General features: G+C 37.0%; 1 protein-coding gene across 2 annotated transcripts in view; it reads left to right on the top strand.

Moving 5' to 3' along the window:
* The window catches only part of MALRD1 (MAM and LDL receptor class A domain containing 1), a 747,156-nt gene that overhangs the window by 565,867 nt on the left and 160,289 nt on the right, over positions 1 to 21,000 (top strand). For both annotated transcript variants that reach the window (XM_040645358.1, XM_040645357.1), the window contains exon 33: positions 15,646 to 15,847. In XM_040645358.1, coding sequence (XP_040501292.1) covers positions 15,646 to 15,847 — 202 coding nt within the window. The remainder of the gene's footprint in view (positions 1 to 15,645; positions 15,848 to 21,000) is intronic.

Here is a 21,000-nt window from a genome sequence, read left to right as displayed (position 1 = left end):
AGAAACTTCTGGATCTATCCTTCCTATCCCTTCACAGATATTCTCAAAGTTTTCATCTCTTGGTTCTCTGGCTCTGTAGTCTTAGAAGGATCACTATTTAGTTTTCCAGTACTAATCTGCATTGATTCTGCTAGCCAGTTCTTCTCTGAGAGTTTTACTTTAGCAATCATTTTGTTAATTTCTAAGAATTCTAAATGCTTCCTTGGAAGCCTAAAAATATCTATTTTATGGATATTACGGATGCCCCAGTATCTCAAGGGAATTAATTATATCTCCTTATTTTCTTTCCCATTTATTCTGTTAGCAGTCATCCTCATGATGTTCAGTGCTCTGTTTAATATAATGTCTCTCTTTAAGAATCTTCCTCAACTGTCAGGCTCCTTATATTGGTTTTCCATTCCTATACATACATGAATCCAAATGGAATAGTATTGCTCTATGCATTTTATTGCCTTAGACCCAGTAAGAAATTTCATTCCCCTAGCAGGGAATACATGCTCTGATTCAAGATCTCTGGTTTCACGTTGCCCTAAGTGTAAAGGAGGAGTTGTGTTTTCCAGCGGGCTTATGTTAATGATGCCCTGGTAGCTTCTTTATTTGGAGGCCCGGAGGTAAAGTTCTTCATGGCAGTCATTTCTCCCCTCCCATTGCCCCATCATGGAAACTCCTGGGTCACATCTCCCACGTCAGCGATATTTACCCACCTTGGGGGTCCTAAGTACGAATGCTAGAATCAATAGCTTCTCACACAAGGGGTTGACCTGGCTTTTTTAGGAAGTTCTTTGATTAATTTGGTGACACATGCATTGCTCCTTCATTATGCCCTACATCAATTTGGGTTATTCCAGAATTCTGCTGGGAACACTTTTCTGTTCATCCTTGTTTCACCTGTAGGGGTTTGCAAGTTTCTCAATTTTATGTATTTTTATCAAACAGTTTCCATTTGGTTTACAGAAAGTCCTTAAAAAACTATTTTTGTATGTTGGTAGCTGTGTTCCCAATTTTCCAGTGATTCTGGGGATTTATTTCAGAATTTTTCCTGTCTTTACAGTGGAACAGTTTTGAGGAAGATAGGCAAATATGTGTTTTCAGTTACCCATCAGAACCAGAGACCATTTTCTCCACATAGTTACAATTTTGCAGAACACACTAAAGAGAATCAGCTCACAATTCCATGTTTTTCTCTTTGCTGTTTTGCAGTCTGAATTGTCCTTCACTTTGAGGGAAGTTGTTTTGAAAGCATTTTAAAGTTGGTCTGTACAGTGATATTGTCAGGTGGAAGAAAAAATGTGTATCAGCCTACCATTGAATGCTACCCAGGTCATTCTGCTATTAAGAGACATTTGGTTGGTTCTTTATTTCTGATTACTCCTGAACAGTCTGCTTCTTTCAAAGAAAGTGAAGTTAGTGTTGTAGAGTCCATACAAATCAGCCATTTCAATTTCTACATGGATAGTAGCTGTCATTTTTCTCAGCTCTTCCTCCTCTGGTATAGCCTGTGATGTTTATTGCAAACTGAGTGATGTCCAGGAAAGGCAATCAACTGAAATATAGGACACCTGCATCCTAGATCCAGCTTCCTAGGTTACTAACTAATGACTGGAAACTTAGAACATTTCTGAAGCTCTCCGGTTCTCATTCCCTTTATTTGCAAGGACCCTAGCAGTGCTTTTGTAAAAAATCTAAGAAACCTGAAATTACATTGTGAAGTCATTTTTTTTTCAAATCCCACCAAAGAGTATCACTTTTCATAATGAAATCGTCCAGTCAACATTCTCATTAACAAACTCATCCTAATATGTGAACTCTTTTATTAGAATAGACGAAATAGGATATGTTAATTGCAGACATGTGAATAATAAATAATAAAAAGGAAATGTGCTTAGTGTTAGTACTTACTTTATTTACACTATGTTAATTTAGACATAATAACAGACTTATCAGGTAGATATTAATATTTCTTCTATTTAATAGAGGATAAGCCAAAGTTTAAAGAGATTAAATAATTTAGCCTAAGACATCCAATTAGTATTGGCATGGCCAGGATTAGAATCTGGGTCCTAGCCCCTGATTATAAAACTGTTCAGCCTTCTTATTGCTAGGAAAGTTAAACACTAAGCAAGGTTTCACACTTTTGAATATGATAGAGGTGACCAGAAATGCCTCCTTATACCACAAATAATCACCAACCAATTTGGGGTAGTCCTTTTGAATTTGAACAGTGGTTTCGTGTGAATGAACCTACTTCGTTTGCTTTGAGATAGTAGATAAGAGACTGGAGTTCTCTATCCCCTATCTCAAATGAGAAAGACAAAACAAAAAGAGTGATATATTTCTTCAAATTTTAAAGACAGAGCTGAACTGTAGATTGCTCTTCAATTCAAATTCTGAACATGCCCAGTTTTTTTTTGGTTTTTGTTTGTTGTTGTTTGTTTTTTAATCACCCGTCCTTCTATTTAACGTAGGGTAAATTCCTTATTTCAAGACACTGCAGCTTATTTATAGCTCAGTGACCTCCAAATCCAGAAAGTTGTGGTGATGTTTCAGTGCGAACAAGCAATTATTTGTAAACTTAGCGATGAGAGCTTTGCCAGCTCTCACCTCAGTACCCGTATGATCTTGATTCTTATAAGTGGATACATTTATTTTTCAAACGAGATAATGAATTTGCTAAGGTGGACATTGCACAGTGAGAAACATGAGCTGCTTCCATCACTGGCTAGCAAGTTAGGTTTTCTCTCTAGTCCTCTATGAATTTTTTGACTAGAAAGTCTCCGAGATGTTTTCCGACCCTAAAGTTCTTAAATCTTGAACTTTTCCATTCTTTCATTCTTTAGCATTCTTTAGCAATGTTTACTGTGCACCTGTTATGTCCATGACAGTGTTCTAGGCATACCTAAATAAACAAACTCCCCGCCTGATATGATTTATGCTATCATGGTGACACAGACAGTAAACAGGAAGCGTGATAAATGAGTAAGTTGGATACTCCTTGCAAAGACCATGTAACACAATGAGGCCGAGTTAGAGGATTGGTAGAGCCGGGGATGGTCAGAATGGGCCACCCTGAGATTGTGAACTTTGAGCAAACACTTGGAAGAGACCAGGGAGCAAGCCATGCCAATATGGGGAACACGATGGGAGAACATTTCAGACAGAGAGAAAAAAAAAAAAAAAAAAAAAAAAACAGAACAGTGCAACAGCCTGAGTTGGGAGTGTCCTTGGTGTTTAGGAGAAATTGGCAAGGAAGCCTCATGGAGGGAGAGAGTAGTGAGACATGGGAGAAGTGGGGAGGGAAGAAAGATCTTGAAGAAATATTTATCCCATTGGAAGGACATTTTTATTACCTGTGTTGTGAGGCCCAGTTCTAGAAAATTGCTATTACTGAGTTTTCAGTGCTTCCTTTGATAGTTTAATGCACCTAGTACTTTGAGAATTCACGCGTCTGAGAGGCATAGATGCTTGGTTTCTTAAGAGGAAATTGGGGTAAGTAGTTGGCATTTGCAAGGTAAGAGGTGGTGGGCCACCTGACTTTTTGAAATGTCCAATATTGGAAGTAGGAAGTGTGATGGAAAGAGGGAAGGGAGGAAAGAGAGAGTAAATGTGCTCAGAGGACTGGGCGTCTGGGTAGCTCAGTCTGTTGAGTGTGAGACTCTTGGTTAGGCTCAGATCATGATCTGAGGGTCATGAGGTTGAGTCCCGTGTTGAGCTCTGCACTGAGAGTGGAGCCTGCTTGAGATTTTCTCTCTCCCTCTCCTCCTCCACCCACTCACATGCATGCTCTTTCTCTTTTTCTCTAAAATAAATAAATCTTTTGAATAAGAGAGAGAGGACCAAGTGACTATTTGAATAGCGTTTGATTGGTGTTGAAATGGATTAGACATTAGTGTTTTTCCAATAAAATAGGCAATTGAGTGAGTCAAAGCAAATAAGAAAAATTCCATACTAGCTCTGTCATCTCTATACTGTGTATATTTGGGCTTTTAAAAATATTTTCTAATTAATACTTTAAATTTTGAGCAGTTTTAGGTTTACAGAGAAAATGAGCAGAATGTACAGATGGTTCCCGCATACCCCCCACCTCTCCCCAACGTTGCACTGTTATTAACATCTTACGTTACTGTGGCGCATTTGTTGTAATTGATGAATCACTATTAGCACTTTGTTAGTAAAGTCGATAGTTGACATTAGGGCTCACACTTGGTGCTGTGCATTCCATGGGTCTTCATATATGTGTAGTGACCTGTATCGGCAGTATCGGACAGAACAGGCTCACTGCCCCCAAAATCCCCTGTGCTCGACCTATTCCTCCCTCCCTTCTCCAACACCCCTGGCAACCACTCATCTTCTTTACTGTGTCTATAGATAGTTTCACCTTTTCCAGAAATCCATAAAGGTAGAATTTTGCTTGAAACTGTATTGATCATACCATGTTGGTGTGGTGGGCAGGTTGTGAGGGGCCTGCCTGGGACGCAGAGCCCCCCTACTGAGCAGATTCTCCCCATTGCTGCTGCTAACCCCACATCACCCAGACCTCCACCTCCCCAGGGAGCCTCCAAGCGCCTTCACCCTCTGCCTTCCCTGCACTCCCAGAACAACCATTCTGTACTCCCGGAAACCACATGCAAAAGGTCCCGGGCTTCCGGTGAGGCACGAGACCGAGTGAGGAGAGGGCACGATGGAACTGAGGCCCACGCCAGCCCCGTCCATTGTCTAGGTCCCCAGGGCAGAATTGGATCTGCAGCCCAGATGCAGCTGCTGAGGCTGGTCCTGGCCTCTTACCCATTTGGCTTTGTTTTCCTGTCCCTCTGTCCGTCTGTCTGCTTGTCTGTCTGGTCTGTTCCTGCCTGTTTGTCTATTCCTGGGAAGCTCATTACTACAGGCCCTGGCATCTACCCACTCTGTCCTGTACTATTATCCATAAGTTTACCTCTTATTCAAAACACACACACACACACACACACACAAATAAAAACAGCAAAAACAAATGAACAAAACCAAAAAACAATGAACAAAACAAAACCCAAAGTCACCTAGATTTTTTCCTTTGTCATCTTCTAGAAGTTTTCTAGTTTTACAGCTTTTTCAGATTGGCTTCTTTCACTTAGAAATATACACTGAACTTCCCTCATATCTTTTTGTGGCTTGATAGCTCATTTTTTTCTTTTATCCCTAAAGAAGATTCCAGTGCACAGGTGCAACAACGTTTGTATATCCATTTACCCACTGAAGAACCTCTTCATTACTTCCAAGTTTTGACAATTATAAATCTGCTATAATCATTCATGTGTAGATTCTTGTATGGAAATAAGTTTTCAACTCCTTTGGCAGCACAATTGCTGGATCATATGATAAGAGTGTATTTAGTTTTGTGAGAAACTGCAAAATTGTCTTCTAAAGTAGCTATACCATTTGGGATTCCCACCGGCAATGATAGAGTTTCAGTTGTTCCTTGCTGGGATTTGGTGTTTTCAGTGATTTGGATTTTAGCCTTTCTTCTAGGTTTTTTAGCTGTTCCAATTTGTATTTCCCTGATCATATACGATGTTGAGAGTTTCTCCAGTGCTTATTTGCCATCTTTATGACTGCTTTGGTGAGGTGTCTCTTCAACTCTTTTACTCCCTTTTTTAATTGGGTTATTTTCTTATTTTTGTTTTAAACGTTTTGCATATTTTGGATACTAATTCTTTTACCAGATTTGTGTCTTAAAATCTTTTCTCTAGGGGCGCCTGGGTGGCACAGCGGTTAAGCGTCTGCCTTCGGCTCAGGGCGTGATCCTGGCGTTATGGGATCGAGCCCCACATCAGGCTCCACGCTAGGAGCCTGCTTCTTCCTCTCCCACTCCCCTGCTTGTGTTCCCTCTCTCGCTGGCTGTCTCTATCTCTGTCAAATAAATAAATAAAATCTTTAAAAAAAATTAAAAAAAATAAAATCTTTTCTCTAGGGGTACCTGGGTGGGGGGGCTCAGTCAGCTGAGCATCTGATTCTTGGTTTCAGCTCAGGTCATGATCTCAGGGTCGTGGGATTGGGCCTCAAGTTGGGCTCTGTGGTCTGCTTGAGATTCTCTCTGTCCCTCTCCCTCTGCTCCTCCCCCCACTTGGTCTCTCATGCTCACTCCCTCTCTCAAATAAATAAATCCTTAAAAAAAATATTTTCTCCAGTTTTTGCGTTGCCTTTTCATTGTCATAAGAGTGTTCTTAACAGAGCAGAAGTTTTTAATTTCAGTGATATCTACCTTACCAATTTTTTTCACTCATGAATCATGATTCTTGTTTTGTAGCTAGAAAGTCATCTCAAAACCCAAGATCACATAGATTTTTCTCCTGTGTTATCTCTTTGAAGTTTTATAATTTTGTGGTGGACGTTTAGGTCTGTGAACCACTTTGAATTCATTTTGGTGAGATATGGAAGTTCCATGTCTAAGATCACTTTTTTTTTTTTTTTTGCATGTGGACATAGTTGTTTCAATACCATTTGTTGAAAATACTAATCTCCCTCATTGAGTTGCCTTTGTTCCTTTGTCAAAAATCAGTTGACTATATATGTGTGGGTCTGTTTCCAGGCTTGCTTTTGAGTTCTATTGATCAGTTTGTCAGTCTTTCACCAATACCACGTTGCCTTGATTACTGTAGCTTGGAAATGTCTTGAGTCAGGTAGTGTCAGTTCTCTGATTTTGTTCTTATTCTTCAATATTGTCTTGGCTATTCTGTGTCTTTTGTCTTTCCTTATAAACTTTAGAATGAGTTTTTCCGTAGCCTCAAAGTTACTTGCTGAGATTTTGACTGGCATTGAATTGAATCTATTGATACCAAGCTGAGAAGAACTTAGACCTTGACAACATTGAGTCTTCTTCATAGAATATCATCCATTAATTAGCTCTTTCATTTTTTCCATCAGTTTTGTAATGTTCTCCATATAACTCATGTACTTTTTGGTCTAATATAAATAGTAGTATGTTTTTAATTTCAAATACAATTGTTCATTGTTGGGTTATAGGAAAATAAATGACTTTTATATATTAACCTCGTATCCTGCAACCTTGCTATAAATTATTTAATAGTTCCAGAAGTTTTTTTGTTGTTGATTCTTTGGGATTTTCTATGTAGGCAATCATGTCATTTGCAAACAAAAGCATTTTTAATTTTTTTTAATCAGTGTATCTTTTTTTTAAAAGATTTATTTATTTGAGAGAAAGAGAGAGGTGGGGAGGGGCAGAGGTAGAGAGAGAATTGCAAGCAGACTCCTCAGTGAACATGGAGCCTGATATGGGGCTGGATCTCAGGACCCTGAGATCACTACCTGAGCCCAAACCAAGCATTGGAAGCTTAACCGACTGTGCCACCTAAGCACCCCTGATCAGTATATCTTTTAATTCCTTTTCTTCTCTTCATTTTATGTGTTGCATTAGCTAGGACTTCCAGTACAATGTAGAATAGAAGCAGTGAGAGCAGACATCCTTACTTATTCCTGAGCTTAGCAGGATAGTGTACAGAATCTCACCATGAGGAATGGGGTTAGCTGTAGGTTTTTCGTAGATGTTCTTTATCAAGTCGAGGAAGTTTCTTTCCTGCTTCTAGTTTCCTATGAGTTGTTACTATGAACAGCTGTTGGATTTTGTCATATGCTTTTTCTGCATATCAGGGATCAATATTATATGATTTTGCTTCTGTATCCCTCTGATAGGCTAGATTACATTAATCGATTTCCCAATGTTTATCCACCTAGCATCCCTGGAATAAATCTCACCTAATGGTTATTTATCATTCTTTCTATACATTATTGGATTCAGTTTGTCAATACTTTGTTGAGAATTTTTAAATCTATGTTCATGGGAGATATTGGTGTGTAGTTTTTCTTTCTAGTGTTGTCTTTGCCTGGTTTTGGTATTAAGGTAAACCTGGCCTCATAGAATGGATTTGGAAATGTTTCTTCTTCTATTTTCTGGTCATGGTTATAGATAATTGGTATTATTTCTTTCTTAAATATTTGGTAGAATTTACCAGTGAACCTATCTGCTCTTGGTGCTTTCTCTTTTGGAATAATTGACTCAATTTCCTTAATATTACAGGCCTATTCAGACTATCTATTTGTCCTTGTGTAAATTTTGATAGATATGCCTTTCAAGGAATTGGTCATTTTGTCTAGTTAATCTAATTTGTGGGCATAGAGTTGTTAATAATAATCCTTTATTATCCTTTTATGCTGTCAGTAGTCATAGTTCCTCTGTCATTTCTGATATTTGTATTTGCATCTTCTTTTGCTTCCTTAGGTAACTTGACTTAAAGTTTAATAATTTTATTATTCTTTTCAAAGAACCAGGTTAGGTGATTGATTTTAGATCTTTCATGCTTTCTGTTACATGAATTTAATTCTATAAAATGTCCCTCTAATCACTGCTTCACAGCATCCCACAAATTTTAATTAATTGTACTTTCATTTAATCTGAAATAGTTTTAGTTTTTTCTTGTGATTTCTTCTTTAACCCATGTGTTATTAAGAAGTGTGTCGTGTAATCTCTGAAGTATTTTTGGGTTTCCCATATATCTTCCTGTTACTGTTTTCTAGTTAAACTCCATTGTGATCTGAGAGCATACACTGTGTGATTTCTGTTCTTCCAAATTTGCTACAGTGTATTTGAAGGCTCAGAATGTCATCAGTCTTTCTGAGTATTCCCTGTGAATTTGAGAGGAATGTGTCTTCTCTTGTTGCTGCCTGAAGTATTCTATAAATGTAAAGTTGATTGACACTGTTCAGTTCAACTATGCCCTTACTGATTTGCTGCCTCCTGATTGTCAATTACTGTTAGAAGGATGTTGAAGCTCCGATTATATGCGTGGATTCATCTGTGTCTCCTTGCCACTCTTCCAGTTATTGTCTCAGGCATTTGACATTGTGCTATTAGGTGCATACATATGCGGGCTGCTATCTTTTCAGAGGATTGACCACGTCTTGATTTTGTAATACCCTGTTTGTCCCTAATAATTTTTCTTTCTCTGAAATTTGCTCTGCCCAAAGTTAATACAACTTTTCCAGCTTTCTTTTCATTAATATTAACATGGTATATCTTTATCCTTTCACTTTTAACCTATTTGTATCTTTATATTTAACTTGAGGTTTTTTTTTTTTTTAAGTTTTATTCATTTGTGTGTGTGTGTGAGAGAGAGAGAAAGAGAGAGAAAGAGCATGCACAAGCAGGGGGAGCAGCAGAGAGAGAGGGAGAAGCAGGCTCCCTGATGAACAAGGAGCCTGTTGCAGGACTTGATCCCAGGACCCTGAATATGACCTGAGCCGAAGGCAGATGCTTAACCAACTGAACCACCCAGGCACTGAGTTTCTTATAAACGACATATTGTTGGGTCTTTTTATAAAAATCCACTATAACGGGGGCGCCTGGGTGGCATAGTCATTAAGGGTCTGCCTTCGGCTCAGGGCATGATCCCGGCGTTCTGGGATTGAGCCCCACATCAGGCTTCTCCGCTAGGAGCCTGCTTCTTCCTCTCCCACTCCCCCTGCTGTGCTCCCTCTCTAACTGGCTGGCTGTCTGTCAAATAAATAAATAAAATCTTTAAAAAAAAATCCACTATAATGATCTCTTTAATTGGTATATTTAGAAAACTAACATTTAAAGTGATTATTGGTAGTTGGGTTAATATCTAGTATATTTGTTTCTCTTTTGTACTTGTTGACCTTGTTCTTTTTTTGTTTGTTTGGTTTTTAGTCCTCTACTCTTTTTTGCCTTTGTTTTAATTGAGGGTTTTGTGTGATTCCTTTTTTTCTCCTTTCGTAGCATATCAGTTATGCTTCTGTTTAAACTTTATTTTTTCTAATTTTTGGCCCATGAATTTGCAATATGCATTTCTAAGTAACCTACTTTCAAATAACATTATGTCACTTCATGGATAGTACAAGAACATTATAAAGAGTATTTTCAAGTCCTCCCTTCTATTCTTATAACATGTTGCCATTCATTTATTTCATTTACCCCAAAACTAAAATCACTGAATACATTCTTGCTATTATTATTTTGAACAAACTGTTACCTGTTGGATCAATTAATAACAAAAAAGTAAAATATTCTGTTTACTTCATTTATTCTTCTCTAACGTTCTTCTTTGTGTAAATTGGATTTTCTGACTGATATAATTTTCATTCTCTCTAAAGAATTTATCTTAACTTTACTTGTAAGGCAGATGGACTAATAAAAGATTGTTTTAACTTATGTTTGCTGAGAAAATCTTTATTCTTTAATTTGGTGGATAATTTTATTGGATACAGAATTCCAGATGGGAGTCTTTTTTTTTTTTCCTCCTATCAGTACTTTAAATATTTTTATTACAGTCTCTTTTTGTTGGCATAGTTTCTAAAAAGAAGTCTGATGTAATTCTTACCCTTGCTTCACTGTAATTAAGGTATTTACCCTCCCCAATGCCCTGTGGCTTCTCTCAAGATTTTCTCCTTGTCTTTGATTCTCTGCAATTTAATATTATATGCCAAGGTGTAGATAAATATTTGGTGGTCACAGATCTTCCAGGATCTATGGTTTGGTGTTTATCATTAATTTTGGAAAATTATCATTCATTATCACTTAAAATATTTCTTCTGTTCTTTCTCTTCTCCTGGTATTTACATTACAGCATATTACACCTTTTGGAACCATCCCACAGTTCTTGGACATTCCATTTCATTTTTTTCAGTCTTTTTTTTTTTTTTTCACATTTAAGATTTAGTAGTTACTATTGAACATATCTTCAAGCTCACTCATTCTTTCCTGTATGCAATCTGTTGATGAGCCCATCAAAGGCATGTTTCATTTCTGTTAGAGTAATTTTTTTTTTATTTCTAGCATTTCCTTTTGATTATTTCTTAGTTTCCATCTCTCTGTTTTTGCTATCCCTCCATTCTTGCATACTGTCTACTTTTTCCATTAGAGCCCTTACCTTATTAATTATACCTATATTAATTCCCTTCTTGATAATTCCAGCATTTCTACCATATCTAAATCAGGTTCTGATGCTTGCTCTGTCTCTTCAAATTGTGTTTTTTGTCTTTTTTTTGACAGACTGACATGATGTACTGGGTAAAAGGAATTAGGCCTTCAGCGTGAGGTTTTATATGTATCTGGCTAGAGGTTAGGATATGTTTACTCTTTGCTGTAGCTGTAGATGTCAGTTATAATTTCCCTGTTGTCTTTATTTTTGTCTTCACTGTTCTCTTTGGGTTTCCAGAGAGATTTATTTGTAAACAAGGCCTGCAGTGTGCTTGTATTCCCCTGTTCTTACACAGAAGCCCTACTCATGTGCTGGTAAGTTGTGGGGCCTATGATTAGGTCTCAGTGAGTCTTTAAGTGCCACTGGGTTGTATCCTTCGTAATTGCCTCTCAGGTTTTTTGGGTTTTTTGTTTGTTTGCTTGCTTATTTGTTTGTTTATGTCCACTCCTGAGGTAAGACGGGAAGGCTAGAAGTTGCTGGAATTGTTTCTTGCCCTTTTCCCACCTGCAATGCTACTAGGAGCTAGAGTTAGGTGTTTTCCTTTCTCCAGTTTGGTTAAACCCCAGTAAGTTACAGTCTCTTTAAGTGATTTGTCTTGAGGGTGGGTCTTGCTAAGAAGAACAGAATGCTTTGGGTATATATATCATAATGGCTAATTTTCCCTTTATTTGCCAAAATTTTGAGGGAGTTTTTCTCTAATTTTCAATACAAGAAACTGGTGGGGCTCTTAGAGATCAAACTCACAGAAGAGTAGGGTCCCTTCAAGAATGTTTAACCTTGAAACTTGTCTACAGTGAGCCTCCAGCAATTCATCAGTTTCAGTCCAGGTTTTCCTCCCCTGCTACTGGTTCCTGCAGGAGTTTCTGTCCTTGGGCTTCCGCCCCAGTAAGCTGTGATTCTTTATGTTCACCTATTAATGTCTCTAATTTTGGGGGCAGTGGTCATGATGGCTCTGTGACATCAATTGTTTGATGGATCTAAGAAGAGCTATGGATTTTCAGCTCAGCTTTTTTCTTATTGTTAGGACCAGTGTGATGATTTCTAATCTCTTTTATATGCCATATGAAGGATGGAAGCCTGTGCTGTGTACGAGTAATGGATTGTTTAAAATCTCTCTACAACTCTAATTCCAGATTTGTAGAGGGTAGTCAGTGATCCTACTCTACATTCACACATGTAGTAGGCTTCATGTAACATATGTGAATGTGCTAAAAATTTTCATTAATATGGATAATGTTATTTCTCTTTTATTAAATAAGTTTAATGCCTATAACCTCTTCGTTTTGAAGGAAATTTCCCTTTTCATTACTTTTGATTTTTTTCTTTCTTCTGTTATATAAATTTGAGTGTTTTCAAACGAAGCCATGGGAAACCGTGCACTGATAAGGACTAAATGTAGCTCACGTCATTACTTTACCCTGTCAGTGGTGATTAAAGAACCGACATCTGGCAGAACAGCTGAGAGTAACTGGGACCAAGTAAAGCCAAGGTTTCATCTTGTTGCTTCATTTCATGCACTAATTTCAATAAGCTAAATACATAGTGAAATGGATATAGTGTTTCTGATATCTGGAAGTATCCACTGGGAGACTCTAAGTCAACACCAGCCTACCTTCCATGTTGCAGGCACTTGGAGATTGTGACTGGCTGCAGGAGAGAAACTTCAGGAAAATCTTCTAATCGGGTTCTCTTAGTTCTTTAACAGAAAAACCTGCATACTTGGGTATTGTCAAGATAGCTGCTCTCTGGTTTCCATACTGTTCTGTAATTTAATCATTAACTCATATTTTCTATTACCTCATCATATCTTTTGTTAAATGTTTTCCTCCAAAGGTATGCTCACTCTAAGTAAGTGTTGAGGCGTTTCCTCCTCAACAAAACTTATCATATATTGAATTGAATATTATTATAATATTTCTATTTAAATGAGATATCATTTTATTCTGTGTTGTGATTTAGCAAGTTCTCTTCAAGTTTTCCCTGCCCTATATCATAAGCAGTTACAATTATAATATCATCCTTGAATATAATATCTTGATTTAATATCTAAACATTATAATATTTTATTTACATATTCTTTGAATCCATATTTTTTATAAAAATCATGATAAAATGATTGTTTTATAATACATAATTTAGACTATTATTATATTAACGGGTATGTGTCCAACCAGAATTTAGAATATCAGAATAGACATATCCAAATTATTTGTCCAGCAGCTGATTTTAGAAACTATTTCAAATAATAAGTTATTATTGCAACATAAGTTGGTTTTCAGCAAAATGTGTGTAATAAGATATAAAATTAGGAACAAATTAAAATTATTTTTCAAGGATATTAGTCACTTTCCTTTTTCAAAGTAATAGATTTTTGAAAAATAAATATTTTGCTGGCAATTATCACAAAAATTTCTCTTAAGATAATGAATATTGTTTTCATTGAAAAACAGAAATAAATAATATTAGCCTTTTGTGGGTTTCTCATTTGCCATAAAAAAACCCCAGCATTATATAGAGCACTTAAGTGATCCTCCTATTTTTACCATTGGCCATTGTGGCTACAGAAACACTGGATATAACATGCAATTATTCATTTTAATGCATTGGTAGTATTATAAGTACATATTACAATTGAAACAATTCATGAGATTGTCAAAAAGTTTCACTGGAATTAAGTAGTGAATTAGTGATGTTGATCAGAATGAATGCAGACTGTGGTAGGGTGAAATACTGGGTAGCATAGGTTGAAGTCTATTAGAGAGGTAACGCTTATGATGGAGCGCAGGGTGAGGGAGAAGAGGCAGGGGATGTCATGGTGGATTTAGGAGAAGCAGAGTAAAAGGAGAATGAGGGAAATAAAATTTGACGAGAGCATATAAGATTAATTGAAGATTAAGATGACTGAAAAAAATTAATTGAAAAACAATAAAAATAGATATATTAATATAATACATTTTTACTAGGGTTTTGAAAAAAGCAAAAAGTGTTGGGTTGTGTTTTCATGTAATTTGGTTTTCTGAATTGGTTTTTCCAGGAAAAGAGTTATAAAATAAATAAAATAATGCCATTCCCTTTTAAATCTTTATGTTGTAACTCAGGATTTATGAAGGGAAAAAAGGAGATAATTCAACTTAGGTTAACTTTATAAAGTTGTCCTGCTATCACATTGAATTGGAAGCTTCTTACCTTTTCATTTTTTTTTTAAATGGAAGAAATTTGTATTTATTTGAGAAGTAGGTACCCACCAGATCTTAGACCTTTGGGATGAGTGTCTGCTTACGTGTGAGACTGGAAACACTCAGTTGACCCAGATTCCCTTCATACTGACTTTTAGTTTATTTCATTTATTGAGGGATCAATATAAAAAGTGCTTTTCTCTTAGGAAATGTGTGCTTCTCCATACTGTTGATGTTAAATCTCACTTTTCAGGTTTCCAAATTTTGGGCACGTTTTTCTATTTTTCTTTCTCTATGATCATCTTGATGTATTTTTAATTTTTTTTTTAACTTCCATTAGTAGCTGGATTTCTGACTTAGACTTTCTGTAATAGTGAACAGTAGCAGCATGCTAGTTTCTGGCTCTAGGTAATTTGGTGGCTCTGGGGAGTATTTCTGGAATGCCATATAATATCATATCATTACATGCAACAGAATGAGTGGTGTTATTTTCTCCTGATAGTATAAAATTTGGATAAACTTTTGCAGGATAAATTATCTTTAGATAAATTTTGATACTAAGAAAAAAAGTGAGAAAGTAGGATTTTTTAGTAGGGAGCCATGTCATTGGACAAAAATACTGTTGCAGTAGAAGAAAATTCCTATTATGTGTTTTCCTTTCTCTGAGTCATATTTTTTCCCCATGTGAAAGAAAGAGTTGTGTAAGTGATTGCTAACATACATTTATACATATGTATATATGTATATATTTCTAGGGAAATGATAACTGAAAGTTAGGTACAGAAAGGTAATGTAGAAAAATATGTTTATAGCCTTGACTGTTTTCGTTGTTTAAAATACAGATTTTTTTTTTTGAAGAGCACTAGGAAATGGCACTTTTTGTTTTGTTTTGAATTGTTTTTTACTGTTCAAAAAGATTATTAGAACTTGGCCTCGTGGTTGGTTTCAAAGCTAACTTTATTGCTATTTCACTTTTTATGTGTTGAATCTGTTAGTCCTTGTATTTAAAAAGCCCTGGGTATTGATGTTAGGTAGTTAATTCAGGAAGATTCCCTATTTATCAAAATAGTAAATATGTTCTGCACATTACTCTGGCTTCTGAAATGACTGTATATGGTCATGTTAACCTATGATAAGTGTTCTTTTAAAACAACCTTGGGGAAACATAGACAAAGTCCTTTAGCAACGAGAAATTCTAGTTTTATAGCTCCTTCCTGCTCTTTTAGATTCTTAAGATAGTTACAGGTTTTGGCCGTGATACACAGAAATTGGCATGAGAAAAACAAACAAAGGTCTGACTACTTAAAGAAAATATAACTCACTCTGTAACCCCAATTTGTGCAGATAGAACGTATTATAGTCAAGGTGTCATGCTGTACCATTGCCAGACTCCGTTCTTCCATTAACAACCAGGACGCCCATATATCTCTACCATCCAAACCATAAAGAGTCACCTTTTCTTTTTTTGCCCCCCTTATTAGGTATATACCATTGAGGAATCTGGGCTAAACATCCTCGTGTGGTCAGTGATTGGAAACAAAAGAACCGGTTGGATGTATGGACATGTACCTCTCTCCAGTAACAGTGCATTTAAAGTGGCATTTGAAGCTGATTTGGCTGGAAAGGAGGACATCTTTATTGCCCTTGATGACATCACTTTCACCCCAGAATGTGTCTTTGGAGGTAAGTGGTTTCTTTAGTAGATGGGGTGTGCAAGGATTGTTCTTACTATCCAAATATCGAAGAACTGGGACTTCCTGATGAATAACATTTGTTTCCAGGTCCAGTAGTATTCATACATTGACGGCAGAGCAGTATATGTTGTAGGAGGTAAAGCTTTTCTGCCCATGAGCTTAACCATCAAGTTTCCATGTCCTCTAGGCAACCAAATTACTTTGATTACAGTCCTTTAAGAGACATAGGGGGAAGTTAGTTTCATTAGAAGGACATTGTTGTCTACTTTCTTTATTTCTAAAGGTTCACAAGAACTACACAAGGTAAGGATCCTTCTGCTCACCTATCATCTTCCAAAGTGTCTTTTCCATCCATATAATCTTTCCCCTATTCCCTGGGTCATTTCCCTTCTCCTCACTGTTTCTACTGTACAATCTAGAATTCTTAGTCAAAACAAGAGTCTTGTCAATAATGCTTTTTGAAAGAAATCACCCCCTTAACTGAAATCTGAATTTCTGCTATTTATGATGCTTCCGCCTAAGTGGCCGTTTGTTCTTTATAAAGTCTTCATATTTTCAATGTTAAATAATAGGGTCATTGTCTTTCTGGCTACCCTATGCCTCATTCGAAATTTTATTTTTACAGAGTTATTTAGAAGTTTCTTCTTTCTGGGGCGCCTGGCTGGCTCTGTCTGTAGAGCATGTAACTCTTGATCTCGGGTTGTAAGTTCGAGCCCTGCACTAAGTGTAGAGATTACTTTAAAAAAAATAGAAATTAAAAAAAATTAAGCTTCTTCTTTTTAAGGCCACACATCTGAGTTCTTATCCTCCTAATTGTCTTTCTCTGGATCCTAAATCCTGGGCAATTTCAACTTCCAGGTCATTCAGCCTTTATAAAATGTTGACCTTTTCAATTCTAGTTACCTTCATAAATATTCTTCCTCCATAACCAGCTTCCACACTTACATCCTGGATCTTATCCTGTCTGAAATTTTAGGGTTGAAAATTTCATCTGATCATTATATCCTCTACTTCCTGATTACTCCTCCTAAACCTGTTTTCAAACATAATTAAGAAGAAAAAATACAATTGCAGATTCTCAGTGCATCTTGCTTTCTTCCATAAAACAGCTGCTTTGTACTTTTCTCCCTAATAATCACAGATCTAGTGATCTAACATCTCAATTACATTCTCAATCAGCACTTTGAATTATTTTATGTCCAATTTTTTAAAGATACATTTTTGTTCTAATTAAGTGCCAGGCATAGTGCTAAGTATGCCACATGCCTTAACATGTTTATTTATCAGACTAACTCTCTAGAATAAATACAAGTATCCAGGTCATGTTCGGTCATACTGGTTTTATCAGTCTTTGGAATTGGGTTACTATAACCATTTGTATTTTCCAGGCTGCTGCTGGTCGTGCTCATTGGAACCACTAAAACTTTTGCTTTATCACCTTAGCTGGTGGTCAAGGGTCCTACACACATCTATTTCCAATTCCCTGGCACTGCTTTTCTACAATAATCCTCAAATCTCCCAGCTGCTCCCTTGAACTTTCTTTATACTGCCAATGTTCTCATATCATTTGAATAGAAAATAACCCCCTTTCATAACAAACTCCCATAACCTTTTTTTTTTTTTTTTTTTTACCACCTCTAAATGTGCCTGTATCCACAACCAAACTCTTTTTTTGTCACTATTTGTCTCAGGGAAAACCCTCTGTCTTTCCAAGAGTAGATGATCTTTTTTTTTTTTTAATTTTTTAAATTATATTATGTTAGTCACCATACAGTACATCCCTGGTTTCTGATGTAAAGTTCGATGATTCATTAGTTGCATATAACCCCCAGTGCACCATGCAATACGTGCCCTCCTTACTACCCATCACCGGTCTATCCCATTCCCCCACCCCCTCCCCTCTGAAGCCCTCAGTTTGTTTCTCAGAGTCCATAGTCTCTCATGCTTCATTCCCCCTTCTGATTACCCCCCTTTCCTTATCCCTTTCTTCCCCTACCGATCTTCCTAGTTCTTATGTTTCATACATGAGAGAAACCATATGATAATTGTCTTTCTTTGCTTGACTTATTTCACTTAGCATTATCTCCTCCAGTGCCGTCCATGTTGCAGCAAATGTTGAGAAATCGTTCTTTTTGATAGCTGAGTAATATTCCATTGTATATATGGACCCCAACTTCTTAATCCAGTCATCAGTTGAAGGGCATCTCAGCTCCTTCCACGATTTAGCTATTGTGGACAATGCTGCTATGAATATTGGGGTACATATGGCCCTTCTCTGCACTACGTCTGTATCTTTGGGGTAAATACCCAGTAGTGCAATGGCTGGGTCATAGGGTAGCTCAATTTTTAACTTTTTAAGGGACCTCCACACTGTTTTCCAGAGTGGCTGTACCAACTTGCATTCCCACCAACAATGTAGGAGGGATCCCCTTTCTCCACATCCTCTCCAACAATTGTTGTTTCTTGCCTTGTCTATTTTTGCCATTCTAACTGGCGTAAGGTGGTATCTCAGTGTGGTTTTGATTTGAATTTCCTTGATGGCTAATGATTTTGAACATTTTTTCATGTGTCTGTTAGCCATTTGTATGTCTTCATTGGAAAAGTGTCTGTTCATATCTTCTGCCCATTTTTTGATTTGTTTATTTGTTTCTCGTGTATTGAGTTTGAGAAGTTCTTTGTAGATCTTGGATACCAGTCCTTTATCTGTAGTGTCATTTGCAAATATATTCTCCCATTCCGTGGGCTGCCTCTTAGTTTTTCTGACTGTTTCCTTGGCTGTGCAGAAACTTTTAATCTTGATGAAGTCCCATAAATTCATTTTATCTTTTGTTTCTCTTGCCTTTGGGGATGTGTCATGAAAAAGGTTGCTTTGGCCGATGTCGTAGAGGTTGCTGCCTATGTTCTCCTCTAGAATTTTGATGGATTCCTGTCTCACATCGAGGTCTTTCATCCATTTGGAGTTTATTTTTGTGTATGGTGTGAGAGAGTGGTCAAGTTTCATTCTTTTGCATGTAGCTGTCCAATTTTCCCAGCACCATTTATTGAAGAGACTGTCTTTTTCCCACCGGATGTTTTTTCCTGCTTTATCAAATATTAGTTGCCCAAAGAGCCGAGGGTCCATTTCTGGGCTCTCTATTCTGTTCCATTGGTCTATGTGTCTGTTTTTGTGCCAGTACCATGCTGTCTTTGTGATCACAGCTTTGTAGTACAGCTCGAAATCCGGCATTGTGATGCCCCCAGCTTTGTTTTTCCTTTTCAACAGTTCCTTGGAGATTCGGGGCCTTTTCTGTTTCCATACAAATTTAAGGACTATTTGTTCCAGTTCTTTGAAAAATGTCCTCGGTATTTTGATCGGGATAGCATTGAAAGTGTAGATTGCTCTGGGTAGCATGGACATTTTAACTATGTTAATTCTTCCAATCCATGAGCATGGAATATCTTTCCATCTTTTTATGTCTTCCTCAATGTCTTTCAAGAGTGATTTATAGTTTCTAGAATATAGGTCCTTTACGTCTCTGGTTAAGTTAATTCCAAGGTAACGTATGGTTTTTGGTGCTATTGTAAATGGGATGGATTCCCTAATTTCTCTTTCTTCGGTCTCGTTATTCGTGTATAGAAATGCAACTGATTTCTGAGCATTGATTTTGTATCCCGCCACGTTACTGAATTGCTCTATAACTTCTAATAGTTTGGGAGTGGCTTCTTTTGGGTTTTCCATATAGAGTATCATGTCATCTGCAAAGAGAGACATTTTGACTTCTTCTTTGCCAATTTGAATACCTTTGATCCCTTTTTGTCGTCTGATTGCTGTTGCAAGGACTTCTAGTACTATGTTGAATAATAGTGGCGAGAGTGGGCATCCTTGTCGAGTTCCTGATCTTAAGGGAAAGGCTTCCAGCTTTTCCCCATTGAGAATAATATTTGCAGTAGGCTTTTCATAGATGGCTTTTATGAGATTGAGAAATGTACCTTCTATTCCTACACTCTGAAGGGTTTTAATCAGGAAAGGATGCTGTATTTTGTCAAATGCTTTTTCGGCATCGATTGAGAGGATCATATGGTTCCTGAGTCTTTTCTTGTTGATATGATGTATCACGCTGATTGATTTGCGAATATTGAACCACGCTTGCATCCCAGGTATGAATCCCACTTGATCGTGATGGATAATCCTTTTAATGTACTGTTGGATTCTATTAGCAAGTATCTTGTTGAGGATTTTGGCGTCCATATTCATTAGGGAAATCGGTCTGTAATTCTCCTTTTTGAGGGGGTCTTTGCCTGGTTTGGGGATCAAGGTAATATTGGCCTCATAGAATGAGTTTGGTAGCTTTCCTTCTGTTTCTATTTTTTGAAATAGCTTTAGGAGAATAGGTATTATTTCTTCTTTGAATGTTTGGTAGAATTCCCCAGGAAAACCGTCCGGGCCTGGAGTTTTGTTATTTGGAAGGTTGTTTATCACTGACTCAATTTCTTCATAATTAATTGGCCTGTTTAAGGAATCAATTTCTTCCGGTTTCAATCTTGGTAGTTTATAGGTTTCCAGGAAGGATTCCATCTCTTCCAGATTGCTTAGTTTATTGGCATATAGCTGTTGATAAAAATTTCTAATAATCCTTCCAATTTCAATGGTGTTCGTCGTGACCTCTCCTTTTTCATTCATAATTTTAATAATCTGGGTCCTTTCTCTTTTCTTTTGGATAAGTCTTGCCAGTGGTCTGTCAATTTTATTGATTCTCTCAAAGAACCAGCTTCTAGTCCTGTTGATCTGCTCTACTGTACTTCTGGTTTCTGCTTGATTGATTTCAGCTCTAATCTTGGTCAACTGCTTCCTCGTGCGTGGATTAGGCCTGTCCCTCTGTTGCTGTTCCAGCTTCTTGAGGTGAGAATATAAAAACTGCATTTTAGATTTTTCTATTCTTTTGAGTGAGGCTTGGATGGCTATGTATTTCCCCCTTAGGACTGCCTTTGCAGTATCCCATAGGTTTTGGACTGTTGTGTTTTCATTCTCATTGGTCTCCATAAATTGTTTAAATTGATTTTTGATTTCCTGGTTTATCGAGTCATTCCTGAGCAGGATGGTTCTTAGTCTCCAAGTGTTTGAGTTTCTTCCAAATTTTTCCTTGTGGTTGAGTTCCAATTTCA

Source organism: Ursus maritimus, unplaced genomic scaffold, assembly GCF_017311325.1.
Source record: "Ursus maritimus isolate PB19 unplaced genomic scaffold, ASM1731132v1 scaffold_31, whole genome shotgun sequence".
NCBI lineage: Eukaryota > Metazoa > Chordata > Mammalia > Carnivora > Ursidae > Ursus > Ursus maritimus.
The sequence above is the reverse complement of the archived record's forward strand: the minus strand, read 5'-3'. Positions and strand labels throughout refer to the sequence as shown.